The 13,908-nt window shown below is 37.3% G+C and overlaps 1 protein-coding gene across 5 annotated transcripts in view; it reads right to left on the bottom strand.

The window, feature by feature from the left end:
• Positions 1-7,343: 7,343 nt before the first annotated feature.
• Positions 7,344-13,908, bottom strand: part of TTC8 (tetratricopeptide repeat domain 8) — a 39,730-nt gene continuing 33,165 nt past the window's right edge. For 3 of the 5 annotated variants that reach the window (XM_075712504.1, XM_075712506.1, XM_075712508.1), the window contains 5 exons: positions 13,473-13,612; positions 12,037-12,211; positions 10,622-10,744; positions 8,714-8,797; positions 7,344-7,460 (listed from right to left, as the gene is read on the bottom strand). In XM_075712504.1, the coding sequence (XP_075568619.1) occupies positions 7,344-7,460; positions 8,714-8,797; positions 10,622-10,744; positions 12,037-12,211; positions 13,473-13,612 (639 nt within the window). The remainder of the gene's footprint in view (positions 7,461-8,713; positions 8,798-10,621; positions 10,745-12,036; positions 12,212-13,472; positions 13,613-13,908) is intronic. The other 2 variants (XM_075712507.1, XM_075712509.1) reach the window with 1 other exon arrangement.

Raw genomic sequence — 13,908 nt, 5'->3', positions numbered from 1 at the left:
GAGATGCTGTATTCATACCGAAGCCTATCCATGTAAGGGAGCAACTCTGAGTGTGGCTGGGAGCACCAGAGGATGCTTGGTTTCTTCTTGCCCGGTGAGATGTACTCAGCCTTGGAGTGCTCTCATTTCTCAGCAGCTATGAGGGGCTATCATATCTACTGTTTCTCTGCTGTAAGCAGTTTCATCACCTCAGTAGAGATGAAAACATCTGTACAAACCCCTGAAATCAGGATTGATGAAAAAAAGTTGTTCTACTACAGCTATAATCAACTCATGGGAAGCATACCACTAACTACCTGCTGTGGATATGTGTGGAAAAAAGAGTGCAAAAGAAGCATTTGTCTTTCTTGTATCTAGCTCCTTTGCTATTGTTAAAACAAAATTGTTATACTCAGCCTGTCTGGTGATATGAACTCCCGAAGGGGCAGAAAAGTATTGTGACTGTGCCTAGCACTGACTTCCAAACGTGCATGGTCACAAAGACAAGGACAGCACTGCTCCCAGGAGCATGGCAGCATGATGTTCCCCTGCGCTCTGTGGACCCCTTAAAGACCAATAGATTTATGGTAAACCACAAACTATTCAAAGCATGTTAAACTACCTGCTGTGCTGTTTCAAACCTGAGCTAAAGCAGGACTTCCAGAGGGGAAGGAGAATTTATTTATAGTATGTACATCTTAGAATCCCATGTAACAAGGGTGTTTATTTTTCCTCAGGATGCTTGAATAGACTTGTATGGGTAAAGTTTGTCTGTTTGCACATGGTTATAAATGTTACTGTGCTGCAACAGAAGTTAATCTTGGAAAAGCTGGCTATGTTGCTAGGTGCAAATCTCCAAGAGACCCAGAGGTACCTCTTAGTATAACACGAGAATATTGTTTCCAATCCAAGTAAGACTTTGCAGGTTTTCCCTTACTCTTCCTCGTTCAAGAGATTTGTGCCTGAATTACCTTGTTTTCCCAGAAATGACAGGTATTTAGCCAGAAAGGAATTTGCTTTCAATGTATGTTACTTTATATCGTGTCATTGGCTTATGTTGCAGCACAGTAGGGTCCACCAAGATAACATGGTATGAAGTTACAGGTGATGATGTGGCATGAGTCATGGGCTACCCCAAGAAGCAACTCTCCCTCCCCTTCAAAATCAAGGATCTGTCATTACTCAGGCTCTGTTTCAAGTTTTTTTTTAAGTTTTGACCTAACAAGAAAGGCATCTGTTCTGGTGGTATTGGTTTTTTGTTTTTAAAGGCATTGGAGCATCTGAAGCTTCAGCTGAATTCGAACCACTTTCCAAGATTGCTGAGTATGTCTAACTTTTTCTCCAAAGATGATGTTGTGTACAGGTAGACAGTATGAGACTTATCACATAATGCCAGGGGTTTGAAAGTTTCTGAGCTTTGCTTGTAATTGCTTAAAAATGAATCTGTTTGATAAATATATACACATTTGCTAATAAAGATAATAAAGATTATCACAGGTGTGGCTGCAAAGTATAAATGAACTCAGCAATTTAGAAGTAGCCACATTATGTTTATTTCCCATTAATTTTCTATATTTTGCAAATATACATATAACCCTGCAAAATGGAAGGTCCCATTCCACCCACCTTTTCCAGTGTTCAGTTAGACCGGGGTCTAAGGAACTCTTGGGGAGTTACTTCCTTCACTGTCTACAGCTACTGCCTGATTTGAAGATAGAGGCTATTTGTGGATGTCTTGCACATATGTAATAACGATATCCCAGTATTATACTGCAGAGATTTTTGGTATATGACCTTGGCATGGCTTGCGGTCCTCTGCTTATTAGCCTGCCTTCCCAGGATTTATGTTGAATTTCAAATCTTGCATTCATCCAAGTAGCTACTATTTAATACTGCAATAAATACATGCTTGGTAATGACACAACATTTTAAGCCTATCCCTTAGACATTGCAGGATTGCAGGCAGAAGTCAGAAGATTTTAAAGTTTTTCTACTGGGCCTCCCACATCAGTATCTCTGGAAGAACCAACAATTACATCCTTAAAAGCTAGGACAGATACATGCATCTGGTTTTGTTCCGCCAATTAAAAAAAAACATCAGTGAGCATATATTTTAGAAGATCGCGGGCTTATCTGAACCCTGAACTGTTGGCTTATGGTAACTCACAGGAATAAAAATAGTCTAGGGTTATGTTCCTAAATTAGCTTTTGTGTGGTATCCCATATACGAATAGACCAGAGTCTCTTGATTAAAGGTTTTATGACCCTTGGTTAGGATGATCTAAATTTATTGTATGTAAGGATTAATTAGTTAACGTGTAATAGCTTTAAAGGTGCTTGGCATTACTATAGGATATGGACTTGGCAAAATATGGAACTGATAGTAGTATAAAATAATACCAAAGCTAAAATGTGAAAATCTTAGCAATTACTTTATGGTTATGTAAACTGAATAAGCTGAAAATGAGATGAAGTTGCTGGGGTGGTCTACTTGCTGGCACCAAGTTTCCTGTCTCTTAATGAGTTTGCCCTTTCCATAGTGCTGAGCAAGCTTTGCATGCTGCTGTTTCCTCTTGCATCTCATTTCTAATGGCTTCGAGACTTATCTCTGAAGCAATATAATCAGTTTCACTGGCAATACCTGTCAAAAAGCAAACAGGAAATGGGGAAAAAACCCCAGATTTGTATGTGCTGATATATATTCACATACACAATTAAACAATGTGTTATGTGTTGGGAAGAGAGCTTTTACTACAAACTCATTGATTCGATATCTTTTTTTCTTTTGACATACTCTATACAGATCTACTATCTAACTAGGAAGTCTTTCAGCTAAACCTTTATGATCCCTTTGTAAACTAAACATAAGAAGGGAGAAGGCTGTGCACTAAGCAATTGCTGTAACTAACCAACAGAAAGAAGGTAAATAGAGTACTCATACAGATCATTCAGTTATTCAGTGTAATTCAGGGTATGTTTACTTGATAGTTTTCAATAAAAACTGCTTTCTCTGGTGACATATCTCCCAGATTTAACCTGCTTACAGATGCTCTGAGCATTTTGCAGCTCCTGAGCACTCCTAAACTCTGCAAATGTGAATAGGGAAATTAGTAACACAACTATCTTACCAGCACAGAAATTCAAATGCTAATTTGTGTCTGGAGATACAAGTCTATCTATGATTTGAGTATCAGGGTTTCTTGGCTTTTGCTTCATTCATCTTCTAAGGCACAAAGAGAAACTTAGTTTTGTTTTTACTTACAGAGAAAGGGGCATTTTGCACCAGCCATCTGCTCATTTGTTGCCAGTGATGGCTGGGATATCAGTAAAATACTACTCTGTGGCTCGCAGAGCTTGGTAGTGCAAAATTGCAATGTGCGTATGCACAGGCATCTGCCGGGAACTGGAAGTTTGCAGCAGCCCTAGACCTTAAATAAAGTCCAACAAGCAGAGAAAATTGTGTGAGTGGCCTCCTCACCTGGCCCTCTGATGAAAGCTTACCCTTTCTTTGAGTCTGATTCCACAGTGGCTTTGTGCCCCACATTTTATATTGCTGTGTGCAATATAAAATGTTTCTCATCTGGAAACATGCTAAAATGGCAATTCTGAGACTTCCTCTGGAGCAGGTGAGGAACAGGGTGGGATCTCACAAAGCCTTTTACTCAGCTTATTTAGTTTCCTGGTAGGCAGCTGCTTTTCCCCTGCACTTATCTTGAACTGATTTTTGACCTGCATTTCAGACTGTCCAGTTCTGTCCTTGCTGAAGGGGCATATCTGATACCTGCCAGTAACTTTTCACAGCAACTGCTTCTTGCTTTTTGGAGTAAACTGGCACGTCCTATTTTAGACAAGTGGGTTGGCGCAAAAGGTTCTTCTAAGCTTTCTGTTTCATGCTCTCTATGGTAGGGAAACAGTGTATTTGGTCAAAAATAACTGTCACAGATGCCAGTGACAGCTCTGGTGACAGAGGCAAAGTAGGTATTGCTCAAAGGAGGCAAAATGGCCACGGTCTTATTCAGCTGTGGCAGACCCTAATGATGGCTCAGCTGCTGGTGCTGGGGTATAACGAGCACCCAATGGTTGAGGGTCAGGTGAAGGGAGGGGGACATAAATGAGCTTGAAATCATCCATCAGGAAGAAGACAAACATCCAGTAGTGAGAGTGACTAAATACAAAATCTTTCATGGAAGATGCTGTAGCTTTTTTGTACCAAAACTTGCTGCTGCTCTGGCAGGTAATCGCTACTCAAGCATAATCTGTGTTCATTAAAAAGAGCTCCTGGCTTAAAATGTTTGGCCTATGTCATATCAGAGATCAGACTGAATGACCCAAAAATCTCTGCCTCTAGCCTACAAAGATAGGAAGCAATCAAAGAAAAAAAAAAAACACCACCAGCAGCAACAACGACAAAATGGAATCATTATCCAAAGTCTTACAGTGACTGAACTGGCACCTAATGGCACACTGCTCCTGTACTGCCCAGCGACCTCCGAGGATGCTTTTTGCAGCCAAAATGATCCACAGCCCTTAACCGTGAATTCTGATTAATTTCAGCCACAGTTTTTTGGCTTGTGCTATGGTTATAACATCTTGCAAAACAATCAAAATCAATTAATAACCTAACCATTATTAACTTTTAAATTGATTCATCCATCAGAAAGACCCCAGCAAGAGGGCTGGTCAAAAGACTGACTGGAATTGTTGGCAACAGCTATAAACTGTACAAACCTTTCCTGCAGGGACATAGAAACTTCAAGACCTCCCAGCAACCTGCTTTGAGCTTCCTTCCAGGCAGCATTGTTGTGGACACCATCTCCCCCATAGATTAAAAAATTGTTTGTGTTGTTTTTTCATTGTATTTTAGTTTCTATGCCCAAGGGGCTTTATAAATGCTGGCTGGACGTAGCTGGAGCTGTGCTACAGGTTAGAGGAGAAATTATTTCTATGTTATAGAAATGCTGCTTGCAATATTAAGGTCACACCGTCCTAACATGATCCTACCGCGGAGATGAATACACATTCTGATGCATTGTGTTGTGCTATGTCGTCCTCAATTAACTGAAGGCGGTTTGCCCCAGGGCCTGCCAATTCATCTGTTCATTGGAGCTCGCACCGAATTACCATGCAACAAAATCGAAAGATTCTTCCACAACGAACAGCCTGCTCATTCATCTGTTGTTTCATTGTGGTGTTGTTCTCATTACCACATTTGATTTAATTTGTTTGTATGCTAGTCGTGAAAAAAATAGTCATACCCTTGCTTTGGGGCATGAAAGGTCAAAAAAGCAAATAGCTGCTGCCTTTTGGGGCAATCAAAACACACAACGTAAGATAAATTTGGAATGGCTTGCAGATGCTGCACATTAAGGAGCTAAAAAGGTTTTATCCTTATTTAGAACTTTGGGGGGGGGGGGGGTTGTGTGACTGTTTTTTTAATAATTAATTTGCACAAGCATCTTGTGTAAAGGATTCCTTACCATACATGAGTCTTTTCCCTTTCAATCGCCACACATCCCCCAATATTAAAATAATAATCATGTCAGATCTATGTTCTAAGGAGTACTGTTTGCTAAAAAGAAGAGTCAATCAGATCATTAACTTGAGCAGTGATCACAGTAAGTGGGATCTTATAAGCACCTATGAGGAAGTATTGAGCTGCCACACTGGATTAATAACTGAAGTTCTATTACTAGTTTCTGTTCCAGTTCATGTAGAAATAATCTTATTTACTATACAATTTTAAAAATACTTTGACTTAATAATATAACATTCAAAAATTCTCAACAGTTGTGTTTAAATTGCTAAGACAAACATTTTCTTTTCCGGTAGCTTCCTAAGTTTAGCACTGTCAACTGAAAAGACCTAAGTACAGTAGATCAAAGGATGGAACTTCCCTATAAATTATTCCTTTTTAGCAGAAAGTATAATCTTATTTAGGTAATGAAAATTACTGATGACTAAGGTTCTCTCAATTAGTTTGTGACAAATTTCTGACAATATAAAGATCAATGTGGAAAAAATAAAATTTCCATTAAAGATGCTGCATCTATTCAGCCAATAGTGCTTTTGCATTTCACAACATGATGGGACGCCAGATGATGATAGTGTTTCTAACTGTCACCTGCAGACTGCTCTGTGGGGGAGCTTGTGGGTACGCTTCTCTAAGCTCCCCAGCATCTGCCTTCACCATCTACAACAGTCATACAGAGATGAGGGTGGGGAAGTAATGAACAGTAAAAAGGAAGACATAACATTCATAAGCATGTTTAGGGTTGTTCCTTAAACCAAGATAATCCCTTAATATACCAGAAAAACATGAAAAGACTTCAAAGGCCTGTTTCGGGATGTGCCATTTCAGAATGCCTTGACATCCCACATTTCTTAAAGGTCTTTTAAAAAGATCAAGTTGGGAAATTATGCAAATTTATCCCTTTTAGTTAGAACACAAAGATATATGACAAAGTCTTTGTTTGTTGCTATTAGTAGTACTCTTGTAGTTAGGATAATCCAAATATTTATTTAGCAACAGTGCTTATGTGGTAGCACAGGTAACCACTCAATCAATGCCTTGTTCTCAATTATTAGTACTTACCTCTACAAGCTTCTAAATATCGTTTTCTCTCACTGAGATTAAGAATAAACTCTCTCCTAGGTAGAGAGGAAAACACATATTTATGCTATTTTGTACCAGTTCTGGAGTCTTTAAAAATACATTAAGATCGCTGACTCCAATTTTCATGGCAATAAGGATGTAATTTTAACTTACGTAAACAAACAAGACAAACCATATGAACTGGAATTTATTTAATTCTTACAGTACAACAAAGAATGTAAGAACTTCTCCTTTACATATGTATTTTAAATTCTTTTTAGGTGTTTTAGGTTTAAAACAACATTCAGTAAGAAAGTATACTATCAAAAGCCAAGTTTGAAGACCAGCTAGGAAGTACTCTTACTCTGTGTTACTTGACATATTGTCGCACAGGAGTATTTAAAAACACTTTTTTATGCAGAAAAGTAAAAAAAAAAATCCTTTAAAATGTTCACTAATATTGAATGGAGACTTGCTTGCTCATATACCAGACAACTATTTCAAAGTTGCCATACTGGCAGTATCCTGCCATTCCTGTAATCTCTCGTGTAGGTAGTTGCAACATGTGTTCTAGCTGCATTTTAATAAGTGATATGTTTTAAGATGACAGAAACTAATTAGGACTCTTAAACCTTTCCTGCTACTCAAAGTAACATAGGCTTTGCCACAGGAATGTATTAAGTATAGTTCATCTACTTTAAGCTAGTATTTTCAAAAAGATGTATGGAATATTTGCTCTGGCTAACTTTTTACATAATAAAAAATATGCTCATCAGAGCACAGCAAAGTGCTGTTTTAACTGTTTGATGAGCTGCTGTGTATCAACATGGCCTGGAAATGCTTCTTCGGACTTCCGAGCAGCTACGTAACTACTCTGAAGATCTCCAACCTGTAAGAAACACACAAACTAGTTTTGTAAATCCAAGCATTGCAGTATTTGCATCATGTATTCTGAGCAATACATTTCTGATGTTCACAAATGCTTAAACATAGCTGGTCCTGAGATTGAACAAATAAAACAGAGTCAGTATGGAGGCTTCTGAACTCAGGGTTATGTCCCCCTTACATCAAGGGATTAGAAGATGACAGAAATGTGCTTTTAATAGGAGGGATGCTTCAAGACAGTAACTTTATATCCCATTCCACCTGACTTCTTGGAGGATGGACAACAAGGTACACCATGCCCAGTGCTTGAAGGGAGGAGGAATAAAAAATGGAAGATCTGTTTTTAAACTCCATAGAAGTGCTGTTGTATATGGCCTTACACCAAATCTAAGGATTGCATTACCACACTGCATCAACAGCTAGCTGATCTGGCCATCTGTCTTCTCCCACAACCTATGCAGGTTCTTTTTGCAAATGCTATGTAACAAGACATTTGCAGACTAGGATTTACTCCTTCATTGGTAAGTACAGAATGCAATTATTCAAAACCATCTTATGTTTCACAATGGAGAGGATATGCTTACGAATTAATGGGTTGTTCTCTCCTTGACGCATGTACTTTAGTATCTGTAGGAGTTGGGCTGCCCACACAGCACAGACTCATAACAGAATCTTGAAGGTGTAGGCACAAGCAAAGGAGCAATTTTTTCTTGGGAAAAATTTAAGGACTTGTACAAGTTTCTCCTTATTAACAGGAATGTTAGACACACTGTTAATTCAGTGTCTGAGACACTCTATATGAAAGAAATTATTAACACACAAAATTCAAGGGTTGTAAAGCTGAAGAACAGTCTTTCGAGATCAGTAAGATCATGGGATGAATAAATTATATTCTTTCTATAATTACTGATAAATCATATGATACTATTTCACTTCACATTCTGAAAAAGCCAACGACTGTAAAGACTGTAGATGGAATTGTTAACAGATTGTTCATCTTCTGGGCGTTTGGAAAATTACAAAGTTACTTTGCAGCTAGTTGGCCTCACTTATTCTCAAAAGCAAACATTTGAATGACTACTGTTACACACAAAGCTTCTGGGTATTAAAATGAAAATGTAATTTTAGTTTTCCTTGAGTTTATGCACTCTGTATTCTTTTGTCTTACCTATTTGGAATTCTCAATAATAACAATAAAAACCCAACGGCCCCACCAAGGCTCAATTTTTAGATTACAAGAACAGAACAGTACATTACCTTCTCTGAGAGTATTGCAAAATTGAAATGGGGCTCATACATATGAGGTGCTAAAGATGAAGCAGTCTGCAGCAAAGCTCTTGCCTATGTAGAGAAAGAAAAATAAATATAGTGAAATCTGTGAGAGAGGGAGGGTAACAAGAATCTAATGCAATTTTCATCATTCTTAAAAGAAATCATCCTGTGTTTTCTTTACTAGGCCTTTACTAAGAAAGCCATCTCCAACTATGTATGAGTTAACACCAATTTAGGCATAATACAGTTTAATAGCATTGCAATGAGTAAGACTCTTGGCTGAGTCAGAAGAAACATGTTGGGACTTACTCAATTAAGCGATTCAGTCCTAAACACTGAACAGAATATATTAATTAAAAACAAAAAGTATTTAAAGGCCCACCCCACTGTATTTATCTGTTGTCTCTGACAGCACTGTCTTAAGCATCCCTGAAAACCTAAATTTTATCATAAAAATGACAGTTTTCACACTCAAAAATTTTAATAAAATTAACTCTTTTTTTCTGACTAGCAAAATAGTAGTATTAAAAACTAATGAAAAATTAAGTATCAGAGTGTGCATTTTCATACTGTAAATCCAATACAAAATGAAGGTCAACTTGTGAACGCTTTTACTAAAAAACGGAGAATTTCAGGGGAAAAAACCTGATCTTTTGAAAAGAAAAGCATCTGTAAACTGTTTGGGAAGACAGAGTTAAGAACTTATTAAAACTCCCTAAATCTGACAATGCTGAGCACATGCAACAGTACTTATGAAAGAACATTGTGAAATAAAATAAAATCCAAGATAAGCAAAGTATCTTCGCATTTTTTATTCTTCTGTGCATAATTTTATTACCATGATGATCCTGACTTTTAATTACGCATGTGAAACAAGAAGAAAATAGAAAACTTTAAGCTAAAAACTAAAATAGACAGGAAACAATTGATTATAATGGAAAGGCTCTGCAGTGCTAATTATTAGCAATCACAACCTCCACAACTGGATGTAAGTTCCACCTGGGAATTAAACATCTGTAAATTTACTGATTATGAAACTGAAACTAAACCCGAAGTTTATTTGTCATTGGAAACATCCAGCGTTGGGTTCATTTCAGTGTTTCCATGGTAATTGCTAGGTTATCTGAATAAAGTTAACTTTGAGAACTTGCTCATAAAAAAGGTATTTACAAGTCTTTATATCATATGGTAGCTCTCTGATGTATATATGAATCCATCAAAATAGACTTGCTCCCATAAGTATTAAAACAAGCCCCCAGTAGTTCAAACTGCCCAACAAACACGTATTAATTTTCCCTGTGTGTGTATAAAAAACGAATGCATTTAATGGACTGTGCATGTCAATTACACATAAGTGCAATACAACTTAGTATACTCATGTTAGGTAAGACGAACCACCAAGCTTACTGATGCAAAAGTGTTTATCAAGAACCTGTGCTTTGGGACAAAACTCTAAAGCAATCTCCTTGTTGAAAAAAATCTTTTAAGAGCTGATCTGATTGCTGTCTTCTGCCACCCAACAGAAGTATATTATCTATATTTATAAACTGAATTTACAGACAAAGTTGTAAATTAAGTGATGATTACAGAGTGATGGGTTTTGTTTTGAGTATCAATTTAGAAAAAAAGATCTCAGCAACTGCAAAGCCACTATAAACCTTGTCCGTCTTTGATGAACGATTTGGATATGCCTAAGAATGAGCAGTTTAATGGGAGATGGCATGACAATGTGGAGGTTACACTGAAACATGCATAAAAATTATCCAAGTTTTCTGCCTGTGTAATAGTAAGCTAGACATTCATATGATGCCTCCACCTCAGGGAAATGACATGTTTCTTAAGTACAAAAGGGCAAAAGGAAGCATTCTGCTTAGGCTGAGATTCAGCACCAACCTGTTCAATGTGACCTTTTCGCATTTCCAGCACAGCCAAGTTGTTGTAAGCTTCCGCATAGTTGTTATTGTTGACTAATGTTAGTCTGAAACACTGGTAAGCCAGATTCAGGTCTCCTATCCCCTAAAAGTAAGATTGTATTTTAATTTGTGAAAACATTGGAAACGACATGCATCTGTTTTGTTGTCTGGAGTATCTTTTCACCCATATGTACTACCATGGAATACAAATTACAATAAAAACACGCTGATCAGAACCATATGTGCTTTCTTCCCAGACCCTCTCATTTGCTGCTTATTCTTCCTCCAGACAGAATCATTTCTCTCTAGCACAAACTTCCATGCTCCAAGTGATACTCACTTCATCTAATTTAACTTTTAGATGACTAAAGTGTCATCTAAAGACTATGCTATCTGCTACAGTCTATAGTAGGGTAAGAAAACCAGAGATGCCTCCAGAGGGGAAGTCATCTTGCCTCTCTACCTCTACACAGATTTTAAAAAATCACATATAAGCCTAGTTTTCAGAAGATAAAAATTAAGGGAGGTTAATTTCTTTATATGGAGCAGCTGACTACTCTTTAATACTCTAGTGTTATGATCAACACTGATACAGCATCAGGTTAAACATTAAAAGTGACAAATGCTGAAAAATATAGGCACATCAGTTCCAACTTCAATGCTTTAGACAGTATAAATTAATGTGTTTATCCTAGTTGCAGTACAATCAAGATGAACAGCTGAGTTTCTCTCTGACTTAAGTTAAATCATAATCAGCATTTGAAGACAACTCAGCTGTCAAAACCTTTATTCGGTAACTTTATTCTGGGCACACAGCTAAACAGAAATCTACAATTTCTGGAAGAATATCTGCAAAAATGGTCAATGAATGCAAACTAGTGTAGAAATTTAACAGACTTTATCACACAATTACACAATATTTCTATAGCTGCTTATAAGACAGAAGAACATGCCTTCTCAGGTATGACATACATGCTGCTGAATACATATTTTTATGACAACAGAACTGGTCTAATGCTCCATGTAACACAAATAACAGCTGAGAGAAAAGTATCTTGAATTAAATTTTTTTGTCAGATTAGGTTGTATTGCAGCAAAGGCCTTCAAGGGCTGGTACGTACTGCAATTTTTTTAGAAAGAAGGGAAGGTTAAAGACAGTGGGGAGGGAGCATCTTTTAGCAGGATTAAGCCACATTCTGTGAGGATGTACAGAACCTTTTTCTTTTGCCTCTTCCTCTACTAAGTGTAAATAAACCTTTAATTTGTACTGCGCTTTATCCTGTTCACTATCGGGTTTCATATTTTAAAGCAGGGCAATGACTCTTTCCTAGTTATTCTTTTTCCAATTTCTGTAAAATTATACTTATTCAGAAAGGTTGTTAATATTTTTCATACCACAGACACGTGTCCCAAGTTGTACCACACATCTGCTGTCTCCTCCTCATTTTCAGCCAAAAACAGTGCACGTTCAAATGAAGACAGTGTCATATCATATTGCTGGGCATAGAAGCAACAGAGGCCCAAATTGTTAAAAAGTTGGCAGTTATAAACACCCATCTGCAGGAGCCGTCTAGATTGAAAGAAAATATTTATTTTTTTAGATTAATTTCAGATAAGAGTTCTCTTCTAAATGACCAAGTTCTCTTCTCCTTTCTTCTTATTCTGAGAGGGTGTAATAACGATGTGTTAAGTCTTACACTTGGTAAAAGTTTTGTGCAGGGCAGTGCGTGCAGGGCATTTTTGATTAGTAGAATCAAAGCTGTGCAAAACAGTCTTCGTGTAAATTAGGTAACATCTGTCTTTTTGACTGTGCCACATGATCTGACCTTACTGTAAGACAGAGCTATACACAGGCTTTCTCCATTTCCTCTTTCCAATCCCTCAACCACAATCAAGCTGTAATTTGTTGCAGTTACTTTTTATAACTCTTCAGACTTCAATTTTTTGCTTGATTCCTGTCCTTCAGCACTGCTCTAATCAGTACTAATACATCTAGTATGTGAATCTACATTAATCTTACATTTGAAGCATAACTCAGATTTTGATTCTGATGTTGTTTAATGTGTCTTTTAGAACGGAGATGTTTTATAAAAATTCTGTTTATTAATATTTATAGGAAAAACAGATATGCTAAGAGGGCTAGGGAAAAAGAGGGCTGCTGTTCACAGCATGACTGTGAGTTTCTGAACCTAAAGCATAGAAGAGCTCAGGTCCAACAGAAACGAGATGGTAGTGCTTATATTGACTTAATCTGCTCTTAGACTTAAGAACATGAGTCAGGCTCCTTTGCACTCTGACTGTATTGAAATAAAAAGCAAACAACATTGTTTAACACTATCGTTTTATTGCTTTCAGTAAAACATGGGGGAACCCTGGCCCACATTCAAGTACGGGATTTTGTGGTCACAACTGCTTGGGACTTCAGGTGGAGTTTTTCAAAGACTACTCTTTTTCAAAGGGCTAAATAGGAAGCCCCTGTGCCTTCTGAATGCAACTGAAGTTGCGAGTAAGGTCCAGTGTTCTCAAAGTGCCTAATGCTGTGAAAGATCATTTCTTGTTTATTAAACAAATAATAACTGTTTTGATAATCTTTGTTGATACTTCTACATACTCTGCATGTAATGATGACAAGTTTTATTTAAGAGAGAGATGTAATTATCACTGGTCAAGAAGATACATAAGTTGGTATGCTGATTTTATGGTGATATTTGTCCAAATGCTCAATCATCCTCCCATGCCAATCTCCTAATGTTCTTTTTTTGCTATCAGCATTACAAAAATCAACCCTCCCACGCATTTAGTTCCCCCTCCCTCCCCACAAGTGTAGATACCTATAAAACCGGAGAGCTATTTCAGGCTGGTCTGAATAAAAATGGTTACTGCCAATGCACGCAATGGCTTCCACATGAGTATTGTCTTGTTTTAAGACATCTTTATAGTACTCTGCAGCCGAGGAGATATCGTTCATTTCCTATACAATTGGAAAAAATTCAGATTAATTCTATTTTTTATCACCAATTTTTATCATAAAACGTATTAAAATGTCAATCTACTGAGTGCTTTATCTATGCCCTGTACAGTACTTAACTGAGATTAATTATGTATGCTCTTACAGTTCTCTGATCGTACAATGCAACATCACCGACTGGCATCTTCAGAAGCAACACACACATCCATAAGAACAATGCATATTAATTTATCAGTGCTAGTTGTACCTGTCATTAACTCTACGCCATAGCTACAAAAAGAGATTTATTTGTTTTTTAC

Source organism: Pelecanus crispus, chromosome 6 (assembly GCF_030463565.1).
Source record: "Pelecanus crispus isolate bPelCri1 chromosome 6, bPelCri1.pri, whole genome shotgun sequence".
In the NCBI taxonomy this organism is placed as follows: domain Eukaryota; kingdom Metazoa; phylum Chordata; class Aves; order Pelecaniformes; family Pelecanidae; genus Pelecanus; species Pelecanus crispus.
Note: the sequence above shows the minus strand (reverse complement) of the source record. Positions and strands in the feature narration are given on the sequence as shown.